General features: G+C 34.5%; 1 protein-coding gene across 31 annotated transcripts in view; it reads left to right on the top strand.

Annotated features, from left to right (window-relative positions):
* LOC126699416 (disease resistance protein RUN1-like) overlaps nt 1-17,266 on the top strand; it is a 193,865-nt gene that overhangs the window by 74,502 nt on the left and 102,097 nt on the right. For 19 of the 31 annotated variants that reach the window (XM_050397225.1, XM_050397226.1, XM_050397221.1 and 16 more), the window contains exons 5-8: nt 12,079-12,738; nt 12,823-13,648; nt 13,798-13,931; nt 14,739-15,120. The exons of 3 other annotated variants lie outside the window; for them this stretch is intronic. In XM_050397225.1, coding sequence (XP_050253182.1) covers nt 12,079-12,738; nt 12,823-12,906 — 744 coding nt within the window. In that variant the 3' untranslated portion in view covers nt 12,907-13,648; nt 13,798-13,931; nt 14,739-15,120. Of the gene's footprint in view, nt 1-10,019; nt 10,214-10,523; nt 11,623-11,717; nt 11,994-12,078; nt 12,739-12,822; nt 13,649-13,797; nt 13,932-14,639; nt 15,121-16,970; nt 17,244-17,266 lie in introns of those variants that run through there. 9 more of the 31 variants (XM_050397213.1, XM_050397229.1, XM_050397236.1 and 6 more) reach the window with 8 other exon arrangements.

A 17,266-nucleotide genomic window follows, 5' to 3' on the forward strand; every position in this document is an offset into this window, starting at 1 on the left:
AAAATTAAACCATCAACTGAAAAACCATAACCCAAACTCAAAATCAAAATCAAATACAAACCCAATGGTGGCAGAGACTTAAGGGATCTGAGAATTAAGGAGAGAGATGAGGGATTTTCTTATGTTTCAATCATCTTCATCTTCATCATCATCATCATCATCATCATCATCATCTTCTCTCTTCCTTGTAGCTTTCGAACTGTCAAAAAAAAAAAAAGAGAGAGAGAGCTTTGCAGCAATTGGAATTTTTCTGGAGGAAGTGGTAGGGAAAGGGGGGAAATAAGGAAAAAAAGAAAAAGAAAAGAAAAGTGGGAACTTTCTGGAGGTGGTAGGGAAAAAGGGGAAAGAAGGAAAAAAAGAAAGGGGAACGTTCTGGAGGAAGTGGTAAGGGAAAAAGGGAAAAAAGGAAAAAAAAAAAAGTGGAATGTTTTGGAGTGTCTAGGTAGGGAAAAAGGGGAAAGAAAGGGGAAAAAAAAAGAAAAAAATAATTAGAAGGGTACGTGTGTGGAGGAGAAAAAAAGAGGGGGAAAAAAAAGGAAATATGGATGAAAAAAAAAATTAAAGAAACAAGGGAAAAATAAAATAAAGAATGTGAAATGCAATCACAATATTTTCACAATAAATTTTAAGTGGTAGGTTATTATTAGTTAATATTGGTGAGAAAAAAAAAATTTTTAAAAAACTTTGAAAGTTCTTTTTAAAAAAAAAAAAAATTTAGAAAGTTTTATAAAAAAAATAGAAAGTATTTTCACAATACTTTACATATACATTATCCTTTTTGGTAATTTACCACTCAAATAGCCACTTTTATAAGTGTTAGCCAAACACTCAGTTTTTTCAAAAATCACTTTTTAACAGATTTTACCAACCACTCAACTTTTTGAAAAAACACTTTTTCATTATGCACTTTTTGAAAACTTCACCTTTTGGAAAAAGTACAGTTTCAAAAAGCTGAACCAAACTCACCCTTAATTGGATGGGTACAACAGGGAAGTGTGTAACTGAAATTCTATTAGGTTCTAGCAATCTTGCTCAATCGAGTATCAGTTGAGTGTCAGGCGAGATTACAAGTAACAAATTTTCAAAACTTGCACTTTGCTTGACATTTTGCATGACACACCAAATTCACTCATCCAAGATGCTCAATGCAGCAGCTTCAACTCCAACACTTTGACCTCTCAATTAAATACAAATTAACTGACAGAAGTACAAAATACATGGAAAATCAATCAATAGCAAGAACATACAATTGAGTTAATAGGTTTTATTGATTTTTATATGAACTCTCTTTTTTAAATATATAATTAAATAGTTGAGAAGTAGAAATTTGAATTTTGAATGTCTATGTTAGAAACATTAGGAGGTGTCCTCTCTTGGTTGTGAACTAATTATTAATTTATCAACTACCATTTTCCTCCAAAAAAAAAAAAAAAAAATTATCAACTACAGTTCATAACTGTCATCTCATTGAGAAATACTTTGTGAAGATCAAATCAAACAAACTATTCTAAAATCCAAACTTGAAACTATTAAGAGGCATATATATATATATATATATATATATACATATATATATTTAAGAAAGAGATGAGAAAATGTGAATCCGAAGCCGGTTTGTAGGAAAGTATTGGGCAGAGCCTTAGAGAAAACTGTCCTAAATAATGTGCACATGATGACCTTTAGCTCAAATTCAAAAGGTAACATGTTAATGTTAAATTTTTTTTTCAAAAGTTGTAACGAATAGACATAATTGCTAGGTGATTTCTGCCTTGACTAACCAAAATAAAAAAGTGAGACAGAGGGTACAGCATTCATGTATCAAGTATTCATTTTTTTCAACATCAATCAATCAGTTTGCAAGTGGCCTCCCATCTTCCAGGTATCTTCCCAGTAAAATAAGACTTAGAATTATAGAAATATATGGGTTTTTATTTAATTTTCTAATTAACTTCCAAGTAATTATCTTCTTATCCATCAAAAGAGAAAGAAAGGTAATCCTATAGTCAAGCTCCGTATGTGTCAATCAAGATGAAGTGGGTGTCTACGCCTTTGAGTCACCGAGGAAATATCGTAGCAATGAAGTAGGAAGAGAGAAGGAAGCCCTGCAAACAGATTGTAGGCAACAAGTAAAAACTGGTAGAAGTTGAATAGAAAATACAAACAAGGATCTAATTGGAACTGATGTTACTTGCAACACTGTTTTCATGTTGAGTAGGGAGTTTATGTCAGGGCGGATGCCCTTGTTGTAGTTTACTAGTGTTTCAAATGTTTTTGTTTCTATTGGTTTGTTTCATATTAATAGATTCTGAATTATCCAAAAAGAACCATTGATGCCTTCTTCTTTGTGTGTGTGGATGCAACAATCTTATTAGTAGAAGCACCCAGACTTTGATGGTTGGTGGTTGTATTTGTCACTTGACACTATAGAATTTCTTAATAAGTTGGGAAAAATTCTTGTGTGAAATGATCTTATAAAACCTATGTCTCGATGACATGTAGGTTCTATATACGTGAGACTTACATGTTATTGAAACATCAAGCTCATAATACCGTCTCATACAATACTTCCTCATTTGATCATTGCATTTTTCATTGCTTTCCACTTTAGCACCTTGATAACCAAGTTTCCATTTTTTTCTTTTCTTTTGAGGGTAGAGTCTAGGGAGGGTGGAAGGGTCGGTGGTGGATAACAAATAAATGCATGTCTTTTTGACTTGACTTCTAAAGGAACCATAAAGTAAGTAAAGAATGACGAAAATAAGAAAGCTTTATCCAGCCTTTAGAAATATTTAATATATTATTTTCTATAAATAAATACCATAAACTATTATCTTCTAGCAAATTACTAAATTAGAATAGAAATATAGTTTTTAACATGCCACATCAAACCTTGTTCTCAAGAGTCACTGTTAAAACAAAAATGAATACCATCAACCATTATCTTTCAAGCAATTGCTCAATTAGGCTATGAAAATAGCTTTTGACATACTACACTGCCACATCAAACCTTGTTCACATGAAAGACACTAGCAAAATGAGGCCGTGAGTGCTAGGCAATTATTATAAGAGCCATATATGAGTTAAAGTTTTCAAGGAATTTTAAAAAAAAAATTATTACCTTTAAAAAACATATGTAGTCACATCCTATAGAGCCTATTGAGCATGTGAGTGCAGATTGATGTCGCACCTTGAGTCTCTCCAATGAATAAAGAAAGATCATTTGCCTCAATATTCACATACTCATCTTGCAAAATCCTCAATAATAATACTAATCTTGATTAAATTTTTTTTTCCATGTGTTCAAAATGACTAGGGTTAGCATGTTACAACTTACAATCACATCATTTTGAGTTTAATTGGTACTTTACTTATTTATCAATGTTGAGCATGGGAAGAAAGTTCAAATAAAATACTACATAATGTTATTAGTCCAAATTAAGTATTTAAAGATTAAGGGATATATGATAAGTGACTAAACTTTACGTATGTAAATGGTTTTAGTAATAAAAAAAATGTAAATGGTATTTATTTATTTATTTGAGAATCATGTAAATGGTAATTTAATGGAATGGAGCACTAGTTTGTTGACTTTTTTTTTTTTTTTGGATACAACTGGTTTGTTGACTTGACTTAAAAAAGAAAACGAAACTTGTAATAAAACGCATTAGCAGTAGGATACTTTTTAGAAATTTCGAAGTAATGACATTCATTAACATACCTTTTTAGAAATTTCGTAGTAGTGACTTAAAAAAAAATAAAATAAAATATATATATACATATATATATATATATATTAAAATAAATAAATAAACGCACCTACTCCGACAATCTCCTTTGTTTATTTGTTTGCCTTTTCCTTCTCTTTCCAGCACTGCAATCTCATCATCAAACCTTATTCACATGAAAGTCACTAGTAAATCAAGGCCATCAGTGCTAGGCAATTATTATGTGCTAGGCAATTATTATGAGAGCCATATATGGGAATTTAGTGTTTCAAGGAATTTTCTTAAACTTTAAAGAACGTCGCATCCTCTATGGCAAAGATTAAGTGCCCGTTTGGTTCAGCATTTGAAGCCCAAAAAGCGCTTTTTCAAAAAAGTTCAACTCAGTTTTGCGTTTGGTAAGCTCAAAACGCAACTTTTTTATAAAAGTTGCGTTTTGAGCATTGAGAAAAAATTAAGGGAAAACGCGGAATGGCTTATGTAACCCTGAGGGTCCATAAATGAAAACGCGCTCTGCGCGTTTTGTATTATTACCGTTGCAATATTGAAAATACCGAAATACCCATCACCAATAAACTTTGCCCTTTTCTCTTCTCCGCTCCTCTGTTACAAACCAACACCGGTCAAGAAAGTATCAACCAAATACAAACAGAGCACCACCCAACAATCACCGGTCTACCACCACAACCCATTTCAACATTTGATAATCCAAACACAAAATCAACAAAATCAAACCAATTTTACACAATTTTACAAAGGAACCCAATAATGAAATCATAACCAAAAAAAAAAAAAAAAAAACCGAGCTGACCCATTTCTGCCGCATGTCGTTGGCAGTGGGGAAGAGATCAAGCAACGGTGGAGAGGAAGACAGGCAGCGGTGAAGGTAGAGATCAAGCACCGATCTGACCCATTCCTCCCTTTTGGATTTCCCCTCTATCTTCGTTTGATGAGAATCAAATGGTGTGGTGTGTGTGACCTTTAAGTTTGTGTGTTTTGATGGGATAGAGGGAAAGAATCATGCAGACAAAGAGCTAAGAAAAAAAAAAAAAAGAGGAAGAAGGAGAGCTCTCTGGGACGTTCTGGAACTTGGAGAAGTGATATGGAAAAAGAAAGGAAAGAAGGAAATAAAGGAAAAGAGTGGCCAGTGGGTACGTGTGTGGACTGGAAAAAAAGAGGGAAAAAAAAAAGGAAAAAAAAGAAGAAAATGCGGTAAGTGAGTGGAGGAGAAAAAAAATGAAAAAAAAGGAAATATTATCACAATATTTTCACAATAAATATTAAGTAGTAGGTTATTATTAGCTAACACTTGTGGGAAAAAATAATTTTTTTAGAAAGAGAAAAAAATAATTTTAATAGTACGTTCAAATTAAAATTAGTATCAATTTTTATCACAATATTTTTACAATACTTTCACAATAAATCTTAAGTGGTAGATTATTATTAGCTAATATTGGTAAGAAAAAAATAATTTTTTTAGAAAGAGAAAAATTGATTTAAGTATGATGAAGTAATTGATTTAAGTATGAAACAAACTCACATAAAAAAAAAAAGTATGAAATAAATTCCCTTATATATACATTGTCCTTTTTGGTCATTTACCCCTCAAAAAGCCACTTTTATAAGTGCTAGCCAAACACTCAGCTTTTTCATTATGCACTTTTTAACAGTTTTTACCAAACACTCAGCTTTTTGAAACTCCACTTTTTCATTATGCACTTTTACAAAACTCCACTTTTTCATTATGCACTTTTTCAAAAAGCTGAACCAAACTCACCCTAATTATACCCGAGCCTATTGTGCATGTGAGTGTGAGTTAATGTTGCATCTTGGGTCCCACCAATGAATAAAGAAAGATCATTTGCCTCAAACTCAATATTCATATACTCGTCTTGAAAATTCCACAATAATAACACTAATGTAGATTAAAAAATATACTCTTTTCATGTGTTCAAAACTATGTTACAATTACATCATTTTGAGTTTAATTGGTACTTTACAGATATATAACATTGAACATGGGAAGAAAGTTCAGATAAAATGTTACTTAGGCTGCATTTGGTTGAATGTAAAATATTTTCTGAGTATAAAATGTTTTCAAGTATAAAATATTTTCGGAAAAGAAAAATATTTTCAAGTGTTTGGCTGCATTATGAAAATTGTTCTAGATTATGAAAATTGTTCTAGAAAATGTTTTCATGTGTTTGGTTGCATTCTGAAAATGTTATTTTTCTACTAATTTCTCACATTTTCTCAACCATTTTCTCAACTATCAAACAAATTTTATAATAGAAAATTTCAATATACAAACTTAAAAAAACAAAAATCAAAACAACACCATTCGTTAAACTCCACAATTTGGTCAAATTGAGAGAGGGAGGAAGAGAGAGTGATAAAAAATTGAGGGAAAGGGACAGGTAGATCGAGAAAGAGAGAGATCGGTCATGGGTGGGTCATGGGCGACGATCTCGACGGCACAATCTCGGTGGTGTTGGGGTGTGATCTCGGCAGACCATAATCTTGGCGTGATCTTGGAGGTGAGGTTGAGTGAGAGAAGAGAAGAAAGGGGAGATGGGTTTGGAGGGATGTGGATCGGGTATTGTAGAGGGTGGGTTTGAGAGAAGTGTTTCGCCGACGGCGTGGGAGCGACGGATCGGAGATGTTGGAGGTGAGATGGGCTTCACCGGCGTGAGGGTGGGTTTGCCTTAGTGATCGGGTACATGCGAAGCTCGAAGTGGGCGGAGGTGAGGTTGAGTGAGAGAAGAGAAGAAAAGGGAGAAAACCCACCGACGTGGAGGGGAAAACGGCGGCGCTGCTCGTCGGAGTGTGGATGGACCTTGGACCGGCGTCGGCATGTGGGGTGGAGCTCTGTCTCCCTCTCATTGGTGCGTGGGGTAAAGCTGAAGCGCTTGGCGAGTCAGACCGTGTGGAGCTCAAAAATTCCGGAAATGCTTTAAAGGTAAAATAACTCTTGAAATCATTTTCCGGGTCTGAGGGGTTTATTTTACGGTCAACGGAAATGATTTTCCGTTTGACCAAATTTTCCATATGCAACCAAACACACAACAGGGTGTAAATTGTTTTCTTGAATCCATTTTCAGCCGAAACAAACGCAACCTTAATGTCTTCTTAGGGAGACTCCAGGTCGCCCCCTTCTACCTATTTTTTATTCATTAAAAAAAAAAAAAAATCTTGATGCACTTTGCTTCCTGATGAAAGAAAAATGTGTCATAGGGCTTCAGTTTTGTGACAATTGTTAATGAAATTACAGTGTAGTATGCCTCTCAAAAAGTACAATGGATACTCAGGCAGAAGGTGTGTCAGTAGATGTTATCATGAAATGTGATTAAATGTTGTACTGCTAATATTGCTGGTAATTTCAGCAATGCTTAAACGCAATTCTCAGTTCTAACAGGGCTACACTTCATTCCATTGCTCATGAATTCTGCTCAATAGTTTGCTAGTAGCTGAGTTTGAACTTGGTTTGTTTGTCAGTTTCAGCAGTTTGTGTAGAACCAGGTTGGGATAATGTCACATTGTTTTTATTAGGGAGTTTATGTCAGAGCAGATGCCCTTGCTGTGCTGGACTAGCAGAAGTTTCAGTGTTTCCAAGTTTTTTTTTTTTGTTTGTATTTTGGTTTGTTTCATATCATTAAAAATATTTGAATTATCAAAAAATGAAGAAAAAAAAAAAATGTCGATGCCATTTATTTGTGTGGATGCAACAATCTTTTGAGTCTTGAAGAGTAAGGACTAAGGAGAAGCATCCGGACCAGACATGTAAAACTATAACTTCTTAATGTGCTTAATGGTTGCATTTGTCATTGTCTTCCCACTTTAGCACATTTATATCTCATCACAATCTTCTATTGATAAGCCGAGTTTACATTTCTTCTTTTCTTTTGAAGGTGGGGGACTAGGGAGGGGAAGGGCCGGTTAGTGGTGGATATTAAATAAAGCCAGTTTTTTTTTATTATTATTTTTTTTTATTATTTTTATTTGACTGCTAAAGGAAACATAAAGTAAAAAAAAAAAAAAAAAAAAAAAAAAAAAAGAAGAGGGAAAAGGAGGAAAAAAAAATTATCAAACCTTTAGAAATTTCAAGGTAATGACATACCATTTTGCAAAAGAGAAAAGACTTCCAGGTTTGATATATTATTTTGTAAAAATGATGCCATAATCTATTTACTTCCAAGATATTACTCAATTAGACTAAACCTTGTTCACATGAAAGTTATCATTAAAACAAGGCCCATGGGCGCTAGGCAATTTTATGAGAGAGTTAAAGTTTTCAAGGAATTTTCTTAAAATTTAAAGAACATAGTTGCATCCTATACTATAATGATTAACTACGCGTGAGCTTATTGTGCATGTGAGTGCAGATTAATGTTGCATCTTGAGTCCCTCTAAAGAGTAAAGAAAGATATTTGCCTCAAGTTTTTCTTGTTATCGTGTAAATTCTTTTGTTCAACCATTAAACAAAAATTATACACATTTTCTAGCATCCCCACATCTCACATTACAAATTTTATACAAGATGTGCTACATCTACAATATTTTTACAATATTTTATAATTGTTATCTTATTTATCATGGTTTTCAGACCCGAACCGTTTATTGAACTGTAAAATGAAAAAAAATTTAAGATTTTTAAGGTCGAACTGAGGTTGAACTGTGATGATGTCATAATTAATTTAATAATTATTTTAAATATAAATAAATACATTAAATTAGTAAAAATAAAAAAATTAACTAAAATAGTCTCCAAATAAATATGAGATTTATCATTCAAATATATTTTTCATATCATAATTTTCATAAGACACATAAAAAATATTAAATCTTAAACAAACCTAATAAATAAACAAATAAATAAGTATATAACAATATTATAGTGGATGATATAATGAGCATAAACCCTATATTGCCGTAACCAACTAGTAAACTACTATCAAATTTATCGTATAAAAAAAAAACCACTATCAAATTTAAATCTAACAATAAAATATTATTAAAACAAGAGAGCCAAGAAAGCTTAAATCCGTAGTACTGTAGTAGCAGTGGTAGTACTGTAAAGTCTGTAATACACTAATATAATATCAATAAAGATAAAAAACTAAATATAATAATTAATAAATATATCAATTTATGTGGTCTGTGGTGGTACAAGAGGTCTGGCGTTTTTTACTAATATATTACTTTCCATCTTTACCCAACGGAGAAAGACTTCAATAAAGTTCAAACAAAGAGATCATCTCAGCCAAAAAAAAAAAAAAAAAAGAGAAAGCAACACAGTGAGAAAAAGCGAGTCTTCCACCGGTTAGGGAGATCCGATCGCTGGTCATCAACGCCGACAAGGGCAACAGCGGATATTATTTTGACTCTTTGAGAGGTGATCTCAGGTGAGGGAGGGTCTGAAGGGAGGCGATTTTTCTTGGGCTTGAGGACTGAATGATGGAGACCTGGTTTGCTTTCTAACTTTTACTTTTCGAGCATCTTAAACGACGCCGTATAGGGGAAAAAATAGCCACAGTGATGCCGTTTACGCTGCTTTGACTCACATAGAAAATTTCCTGTGTCTCACTTTTCTGCTTTGCTTAATTCTTTTTTTCTCTCTAACTTCCTCTCTTCGCACTGAATTTTCTTCCTCTCTCTCTCTCTCTTCCTATCAACCCGGTTCTACTCCTTCACAGACAACCCAAATCAACTGTGCCAACGTACTCCGATCCACTGTGGTCAACGTCAAATAGAGAGAGCTCCGATCTGTGAGCTTTGATCTCCAATCTCCGACAGAAATTTTCTCCTATCTGTGTGCACGTAATTGCAAGTAGACCGCACCAGTGCTCTGTCTGCCATTTACAAACACTCCATCCAGTGCTCTGCTCTCTTCTTCCCCAATTTATTTTCCTTTCAAGTGTTAATTCTTACTAAGTTGAATAATTTTCTTAAGACATATCTTTAGTATATTTCCGATAGTAATTCGATGGGCACAGAAAACGCCTCCTCCTCATGTTTTCCTTCTTCTTCTTCTACTTCTGCGCCTAGATGGACATACGAATACGATGTCTTTCTCAGTTTCAGAGGCTCCGACACCCGCAAAAAATTTAGAGCCATCTGTACGAAGCTTTGAAACGGAATGGCATAACCACTTTTAGGGACGATGAAAGTCTCGATCGAGGAGCATTCATTAAACCAGAACTCTTGAAAGCAATAGAAGAATCAAAGATTGCTGTCGTTATTTTTTCTATAGACTATGCTTCATCGAGTTGATGCTTGACTGAACTAGCAAAGGTCTACGAATGCATGGGCAAGAAGAAGCTGATTGTTCTGCCTGTTTTCCATGACGTGTATCCTAGTGATGTGCGCAAACTGAGGGGGACTTTTGAGGATGCCTTTGCAAAACATCTCATTGATAACACTGAGAATGTGCAAACTTGGAAAGATGCTGTGACGGTAGTTGCTGGTATCTCTGGATCGGATTTATGGGATGAGTACGAATTTGTTTTTGTTTTTGATTTTTGTTTTTTGTGTTTTTGTTTTTGTTTTTACTATTTTCCGCTACTTTCTTTATTTGGCCACATGACAACTTTCATTGTCTCCTGTATATTACAAACCTAGGAAAAAATTATAAGCTCGAATTATACTTAGGTTGAAAAACATTGCATGCATAATTTGTACCACATATGAGTTCCCCTTTTGGTACTGAACAAAGCTAAGATTTTACTTTTAATGAATGTTTTATCCCTAAATTAATGTGTCTAGCTCTGCATCGAAATTAATGTTTTGATATATGTTTTGCAGGCCTGAATCAACAGTTATCGAAAAAATCATTCAGAGGATAAATAATGAGTTGGATCGTGAAGTCCCGAGTGTTTCCGAGCACCTTGTTGGAATGGAATCTCGTGAGCAGGAAATGCTGGATTTATGTTTGGGTGAAAGGTTAGATTGTGTCCGTTTTATTGGGATTTGTGGTATAGGTGGAATTGGTAAAACAACTCTTGCTCGAGAAATTTATAATAAAATTTTTCGTGACTTTGAAGCTAGCAGCTTTATTGATAATATTAGAGAAGAATCTAAAAATCAACGTCTAGTTTCTTTACAGAAACAACTTCTTTCTAAGATCCTCAAGAGTACCCAAAAAAATATATCGAATGTTCATGAGGGAATCAATGTTCTAAGGAAGCGACTCTCCAAAAAGAAGGTTCTTATTGTTCTTGATGATGTGAATGAAGAAGAACAGCTAAAAGCATTAGCTGAGAAAGATGAATGGTTTGGTGTAGGGAGTATAATTATTGTAACTAGTAGAGATAGGCATTTGTTGAGAAGCCATGGAGTGAAACATATATATGAAGCTAAAGAGTTGAATGATGATGAAGCTTTGGAACTTTTTAGTTGGAAGGCTTTCAAGAAACCTCATCCTGAAGAAAATTATGTGGATTTGTCTAAGCATTTTGTGAGATACGCTAGCAGTCTTCCTTTAGCTCTTGAAGATTTAGGTTCTTCATTGTTTGATAGGAAACCTGATGCATGGAGAAGTGCTCGAGATAAACTAGAAGCAAAACCTAATAGACGCATTATGGAAATACTTCAAAATAATTTAGTTGGGCTAGATGATACACAAAGAGAATTGTTTTTAGATATTGCATGTTTCTTTAAAGAATGGGACGTACATTGTGCAAGAAATACTCTAGAAAGTTTAGGTCACTATCCTGGCTACGATATTGATGTTCTTTTGGAAAAATCTCTCATTACCATTGTATCAAATGAAACTTTGTGGATGAATGATTTGCTACAAAAAATGGGTCAAGACATAGTTCATTGTGAATCCCCTACAGAGCCTGGTAGGCGTAGTAGGTTATGGTGTTATAAGGATGTCCTACATGTATTGAAAAATAATACTGTAAGTTGACAATTCTAACTTTGAATTTAGAGAAGTATATATATTCTTTCAAATTCTTTTATGAATTTTTCTAATTTTATTGTTGTTTGTTATAGGGAACAAAGTTTGTTAAAGCTATAGTCCTAAACACACCTGCGGATAAAATGGAACAGTTGAGTGCCGAAGCCTTCTCAAAGATGAAAAATTTGAGATATCTTAAAATTGGTAATGTCCAACTTCCACAAGGCCTTAGTTATTTTTCTAATGAGCTACGTGTAATAGATTGGCATGAATATCCTTTGAAATCCTTGCCGACCAGTTTCCAACCAATTAAACTTGTTGAATTAAGAATGCCTTGCAGTGGCATCAAACAACTATGGAAAGGAAATATGGTAAGATATTCACATATGCCAATTTGTATTTCATTCATTTTCATCAATGATTTAGTTTGACTAATTGTTTCTTGGTTTATAACAGATTTTAAATGAGTTAAAACTCATTGACTTGAGTGACTCTCAAAACTTGATTGAGACCCCGAACCTTAGTGGAGCTCCAAATCTTAAGCAACTGATTCTTCGACGTTGTACAAGACTATATAAGATACATGCATCTCTTCGTGATCACAAAAGGCTTATTCTCTTGGATGTGAGTAAATGTAAACGTTTGTCAAAACTTTGTTTGAGTGGGACTGCTATATTACACCAACCTTCATCTGTTGTTCACTTAAAAAATCTCAAAATGCTCTCTATCTCCGGATGCGTGGGGCTATCATCTAATAAGCTCATGAGGTTTACTTTAATGCAACCTAGAAGAAGTCCAGATCCCATGGGCATGCTAGTGCGTTCTTTAATAGGCTTATGCTTTTTGACAACACTTGATCTAAGTTATTGCAATGTTCAGACAATTCCTAATGTTCTTGGGTGCTTGTCATCTTTAAAACGTTTAAATCTAAGGGGAAATAATTTTGTTGAGTTTATTGATGCAATAATGTGTACCTCACTGGAAACATTATCATTAAGAGTAGAATCCGATTTCGGCCAAAAATTTCATCTTCTCAATTGCGACAAATTGATCAAGAATCAAGGCTATGGTGACCTAGTTTCAACAATGCTAGGACCTTATATCATTAATACCCAGGTCTGTCTCTCTCTCTCTCTCTCCCTCTCTCCTTCTCTCTCTCTCACATGTGAAGTTCTAAGCATCACGAATTGTATGTTTCAGGGTCAGCAAGATGGTTATTTTGTCACAATTCCTGGGAGTGAAATTCCAAAATGGTTTAGCCACCAAAATGTGGGGGTTCAGTGAATCTGCAAGTGCCCTCAGATTTATTAGGTAACAAATTGATGGGAATCGTTGTGTGCGCTGTTTTTGTATTCTGCAAACATCATCCACTTCACCAACTTCATATTCAAGATTATGGAGATTGGATAGGTACGCATGAGATTCGATGTTCCATTGGTGGATCTAAAGGAAGCATGTTCATTACTTTATCCGAGGAATTTGGTAAGATTGAATCGTATCAACTTTGGCTGAGATATATTCCCTCCGCATTCTATGGAGAGGACTGGAAAGAGATATTGAATCAAGTCAACGCTAACGGATTCAGCTTGATTGAAGTTAAATTTGAACTCGAAGGTCCAGGCTTGGAGGTTACGAAATGTGGGGCCCATCTGGTATTTGAGCGAGACATTGAAGACCTAATAAACCAAACTAAGGCTGGGCCTAGCAGCTGCATCATCACTCCTTACGATGAAGATGGTTTTGAGGATTCAAAAAAAGATACCAAAATTAAGCGAAGCCGTGATGACTCTGATGGGGAAGGGGCTGGACCTAGTGGAGAAGCTACCTCTAATGATGTAGACGAACCACACCCAAAGAGGATAAGACTCCCTAATCTGATTGAAAGATTAATTCCACGTTTGGGAAATTGGCTTGGGAATTCAAGCACACAAGAACAAGGTGACTCTGTTTGCGAGGAAGAGAAATCCCAGTGAAATTGGTAGCTTTGATGAAATTGGTTGATCAACTTTCTTGTCTTTGACTTTTTGTAAGTCAATATCTTTTCTCCCTCTTACGGAGCTTGTTGGTTGCTGTATATTTCTTTTTTTCTTTTTTAAAATTCGTTGAATTTCTTTTCTTTTTTTTCTATGACAAGGTTCATTTTAGTTTGGTAATTTGATTTCTCATTTCTGCCAGCTACCTCATACTGGATATGAAGAAGTATTTTATTTGGACTTTGTTGAAAAGGAGAAACTGTCATGTTGCTGGCTGACGAAAAAGCATGTGGAACTGATTGTATGGTAGTCATTTTTGTTCAATTGTGCTGGATGGTATATTCGGAACTCTCTGTTATTGCTCTCTTTTTATAGTATTTAGTTTACTACAACTTTCCATAGGAGAATGCAATAGATTATAGATGCATGGTACTCCAGTGTTGTAAAATCAAATGGAATGAAGAAAATTTGGGCCCCTGTTTCCAAGTGAAGTTAAATTGCAGCAAAGTAGATAAAATTATTTACAAAGCTTTCTTGTCGTGTACAACAGAAATAATGCAACTATTTTATCATTTAGAAGTAGGACAACTATTTTAAAACTTAAAGGACCCTTCTTTTCTCTTTTTTTATTTTGACTTCACACCACACCACCACCCATTGCTTGGTTGATTGGAAAGCTGTGGAAATTTGCCTTTTTGGTATTTATATTTTGTGCTGAGTTTGTCCTTGAATTAGGCTTGAAACAGTTGTATTAGGTTCCTGAGTTCTGACTTGTTTTTCTGGGTCCCAATATAACAAAGTTCCAAAATATCATTATTTTCTGTTTTTATTTTAATAATTTGATTTAAGGACTAAATTTTGTCTAGAACTCCTGTTGTGCATGTGTCTATATGACAAGTTAGCTCTGTTGAGTTAATAGAGTAAAGCTATAATATTAATTTCTTTCTTAGAATATTTGCAGTAGATGGATACTATGCTATCAATTATATCATTTGTTTGGTTATTGCTGGTCAAAATCATATTTTTAATGCAGTTCTTTATCAGACTACGATCATCCAACTACCATCCTCGTCAATTCTAAATAAGAAACTTCTCATCGTCTTATTTGTCATTTGGAAACTGATGTCAAGTGGTTCCATCTAGGTGCATTGATGTGGCAGTCCTATATATTGTGTGGATCACGTCCAGATTGGTTGAATCAATACAATTGCATGGAAGCTTCTATTGCTAGCAACTGCCAAAGCTTGAATGTGCAGAAGTGTGGGCTTTGTCACTGCTGCATGACTTCTTTATCTGATAATTGTGGTCTCATTTGTCAATTGATGGTTGATAATGGAGAAAGATATAAGCCAAATTGTTTGTGAAGCAAGACCCTGTAGATTTAGAAGCTATGTTGAAGAAGTTCAGCCTAAAAGACTCAGATTACACATTGATTCCATGCTTAAGGATGAGGGAAAACGAGATGTACAATATCCTCTTGCATTGCTGCCTTCATTACTTTTGAGCTTTTCCTTCTAAGCTACTGGTATGCATCCACCCCCCCAGTTTTCTGTCATAGATTTATTTCAAATACCTCATTTATTTCCTCTTTTCTTTGTGATTTGATTAAATATTACTTCCCCATGGTGTAACTTCAACTCACAAGTCACATCAGTACTGCCTCATTTGGATTTTTTCAAAATTTCTGTGGATGAATACTTCAACAGTGAGCAGAAATTTATACCAAACTTGTGTATTTCTTATATTTAGCTTTCCTGTCGATCAAATTTTCCAAGGTAGCATACCAACATGAACTTGGGCCTAGTTTTTTTTTGTTGGATGAATGAAAAATATTATTAAGAAAACACTCAGTACAAAGCCATACACAACATAACAATAGCAACAACAGAACAACTAGACATGATATGGACATATTTGAAGCAAAGCAAAACTCTCTTTAAAGAAACACTTTCTGGATTTTCCGAATGCAATATTGACTCTTACTAGAACACCAAATACAATCACAACAGCACCTAGCATAAAAATTATAGATTTAGCTGGAAACACAGCGGCAGGAATCAATTCAGCATGACTGCACAGGATTCCCTAGCTTCATTTTGAGAAATGATAGTGGAATATTCCAACTTTCACATAGAGATATATTCATGCTAGAGTCTATGAAATTCCCTCTAGCTGCCATCTTTACACCAATCTTGCATTTCTTCAACTGCTCCTCACTTTAAGTATTCTTTCCATGAATTCTGGCATTTCTATGACTCCATTAATGGTATGTTAAAAATCAAACACCACCTCTCTCTCTCTCTAGAAATTTCTCTCTTGCACTCTTTCTGGAATTTTCTTTCTACAAGACTCTCTTACACAATAAAAGTCTAGCCACAATTTGAGGATGTCTAGAAGCTTAGAGAAAGCAGTTTACTGTTACTGGGCTAGAAATATCAAAGTCGGTGACTTAACTGACTTGAACCAAGTATAAATAGGAAGTGATGATGCTTATTTGGTGTGTGAAGTGTAAGCACCAAATCCTAGTGTGAGTGTATGTGTCCTTACAAGAGTGAGTGTGGTAAAGTAAATTGCATGTGTCCGTTGTGCAGAGCAAGTGCGAGTGAGTTGGTGTGTGCATTATAAGAATTTAGTTTTGGAAAAGTGTAAGAGGCAAAAGTTGATGTGTGTGTCTATTGTGTAAGCAAAGTGTGGTGTGTGTCTATGCAGAAGTGTCTTGGTCTTTAATTTGAAATCAAAATTTGTTTTGTTCTTCATTACGTCTTGTGGTCTTTTTCTTTCCTCAACATGGTATATAACACCTGCCATGCTAACTTACATAAGGACTAACTTACACAAGGTAGCTTTAAGACTCTTACCTTTTAAACTTTCCAACCCCCATTCAGCAACCTTATTTCAATTTGTTTTGGGAGAGTCTATGAAGAATCTGTTCATAACTTCACTCCACAATCTTTTTGACAAACTGCATTCAAAATATAGTTGGTCTCAACTGTCTGTGCAACTTCTTCAAAATGAATACAGAACATCCCCTTGTACCCCCACTAGAAGTGTTTACCCCAAGAGGATAATATGTATCTCATAACAAGCCAATGGATGAAAGCATGTGCGTCACGTCTCTGAATGGCTGTAGAAAACCAGTTTAGCACTTACGGTATTGTTAACATTTGGTACTAGGGAACTTACGGTATTGTTAACATCACATTTTTTACATAGCGAACTAGCTTTCTGAAGGGAGACACCCATCAATCTTGGTACAGCTACTGCTTCTGCTCAAGATGAATAATCACAAATCAGAATAAGATTTAGAAGTTAAGGAAAAATAATAAAGTCATTTCTCTCCAATAAAAACATTTTCCAAATAATAGGTGGTTTCAGAATTTTTCTTGCAGATGAATTCAAAGATTGTTGACTACAACGGATTGATTAGTTTCCACAGAAAGCAATGGATTCTTGAAGCTGTAAAGTTTATTTTATCTTACATTAAGCTGCAAAGGTTTAATTCACTGAATGATTAGTCTAAGGCCATTGTCTAGTGAGGTCAATGATAGGGAAGGAGGACCATGCCATGCCTTATTACCTTATTAAGGTGAGAAGGGAAGTCTAAAAATTAGTAGCTGTTGAGCATGTTTACTTGGGTGATAGATAAGTGTAAGAAGCTTATTATCATTTTC

Source organism: Quercus robur, chromosome 9 (assembly GCF_932294415.1).
Source record: "Quercus robur chromosome 9, dhQueRobu3.1, whole genome shotgun sequence".
Classification (NCBI taxonomy): Eukaryota; Viridiplantae; Streptophyta; class Magnoliopsida; order Fagales; family Fagaceae; genus Quercus; species Quercus robur.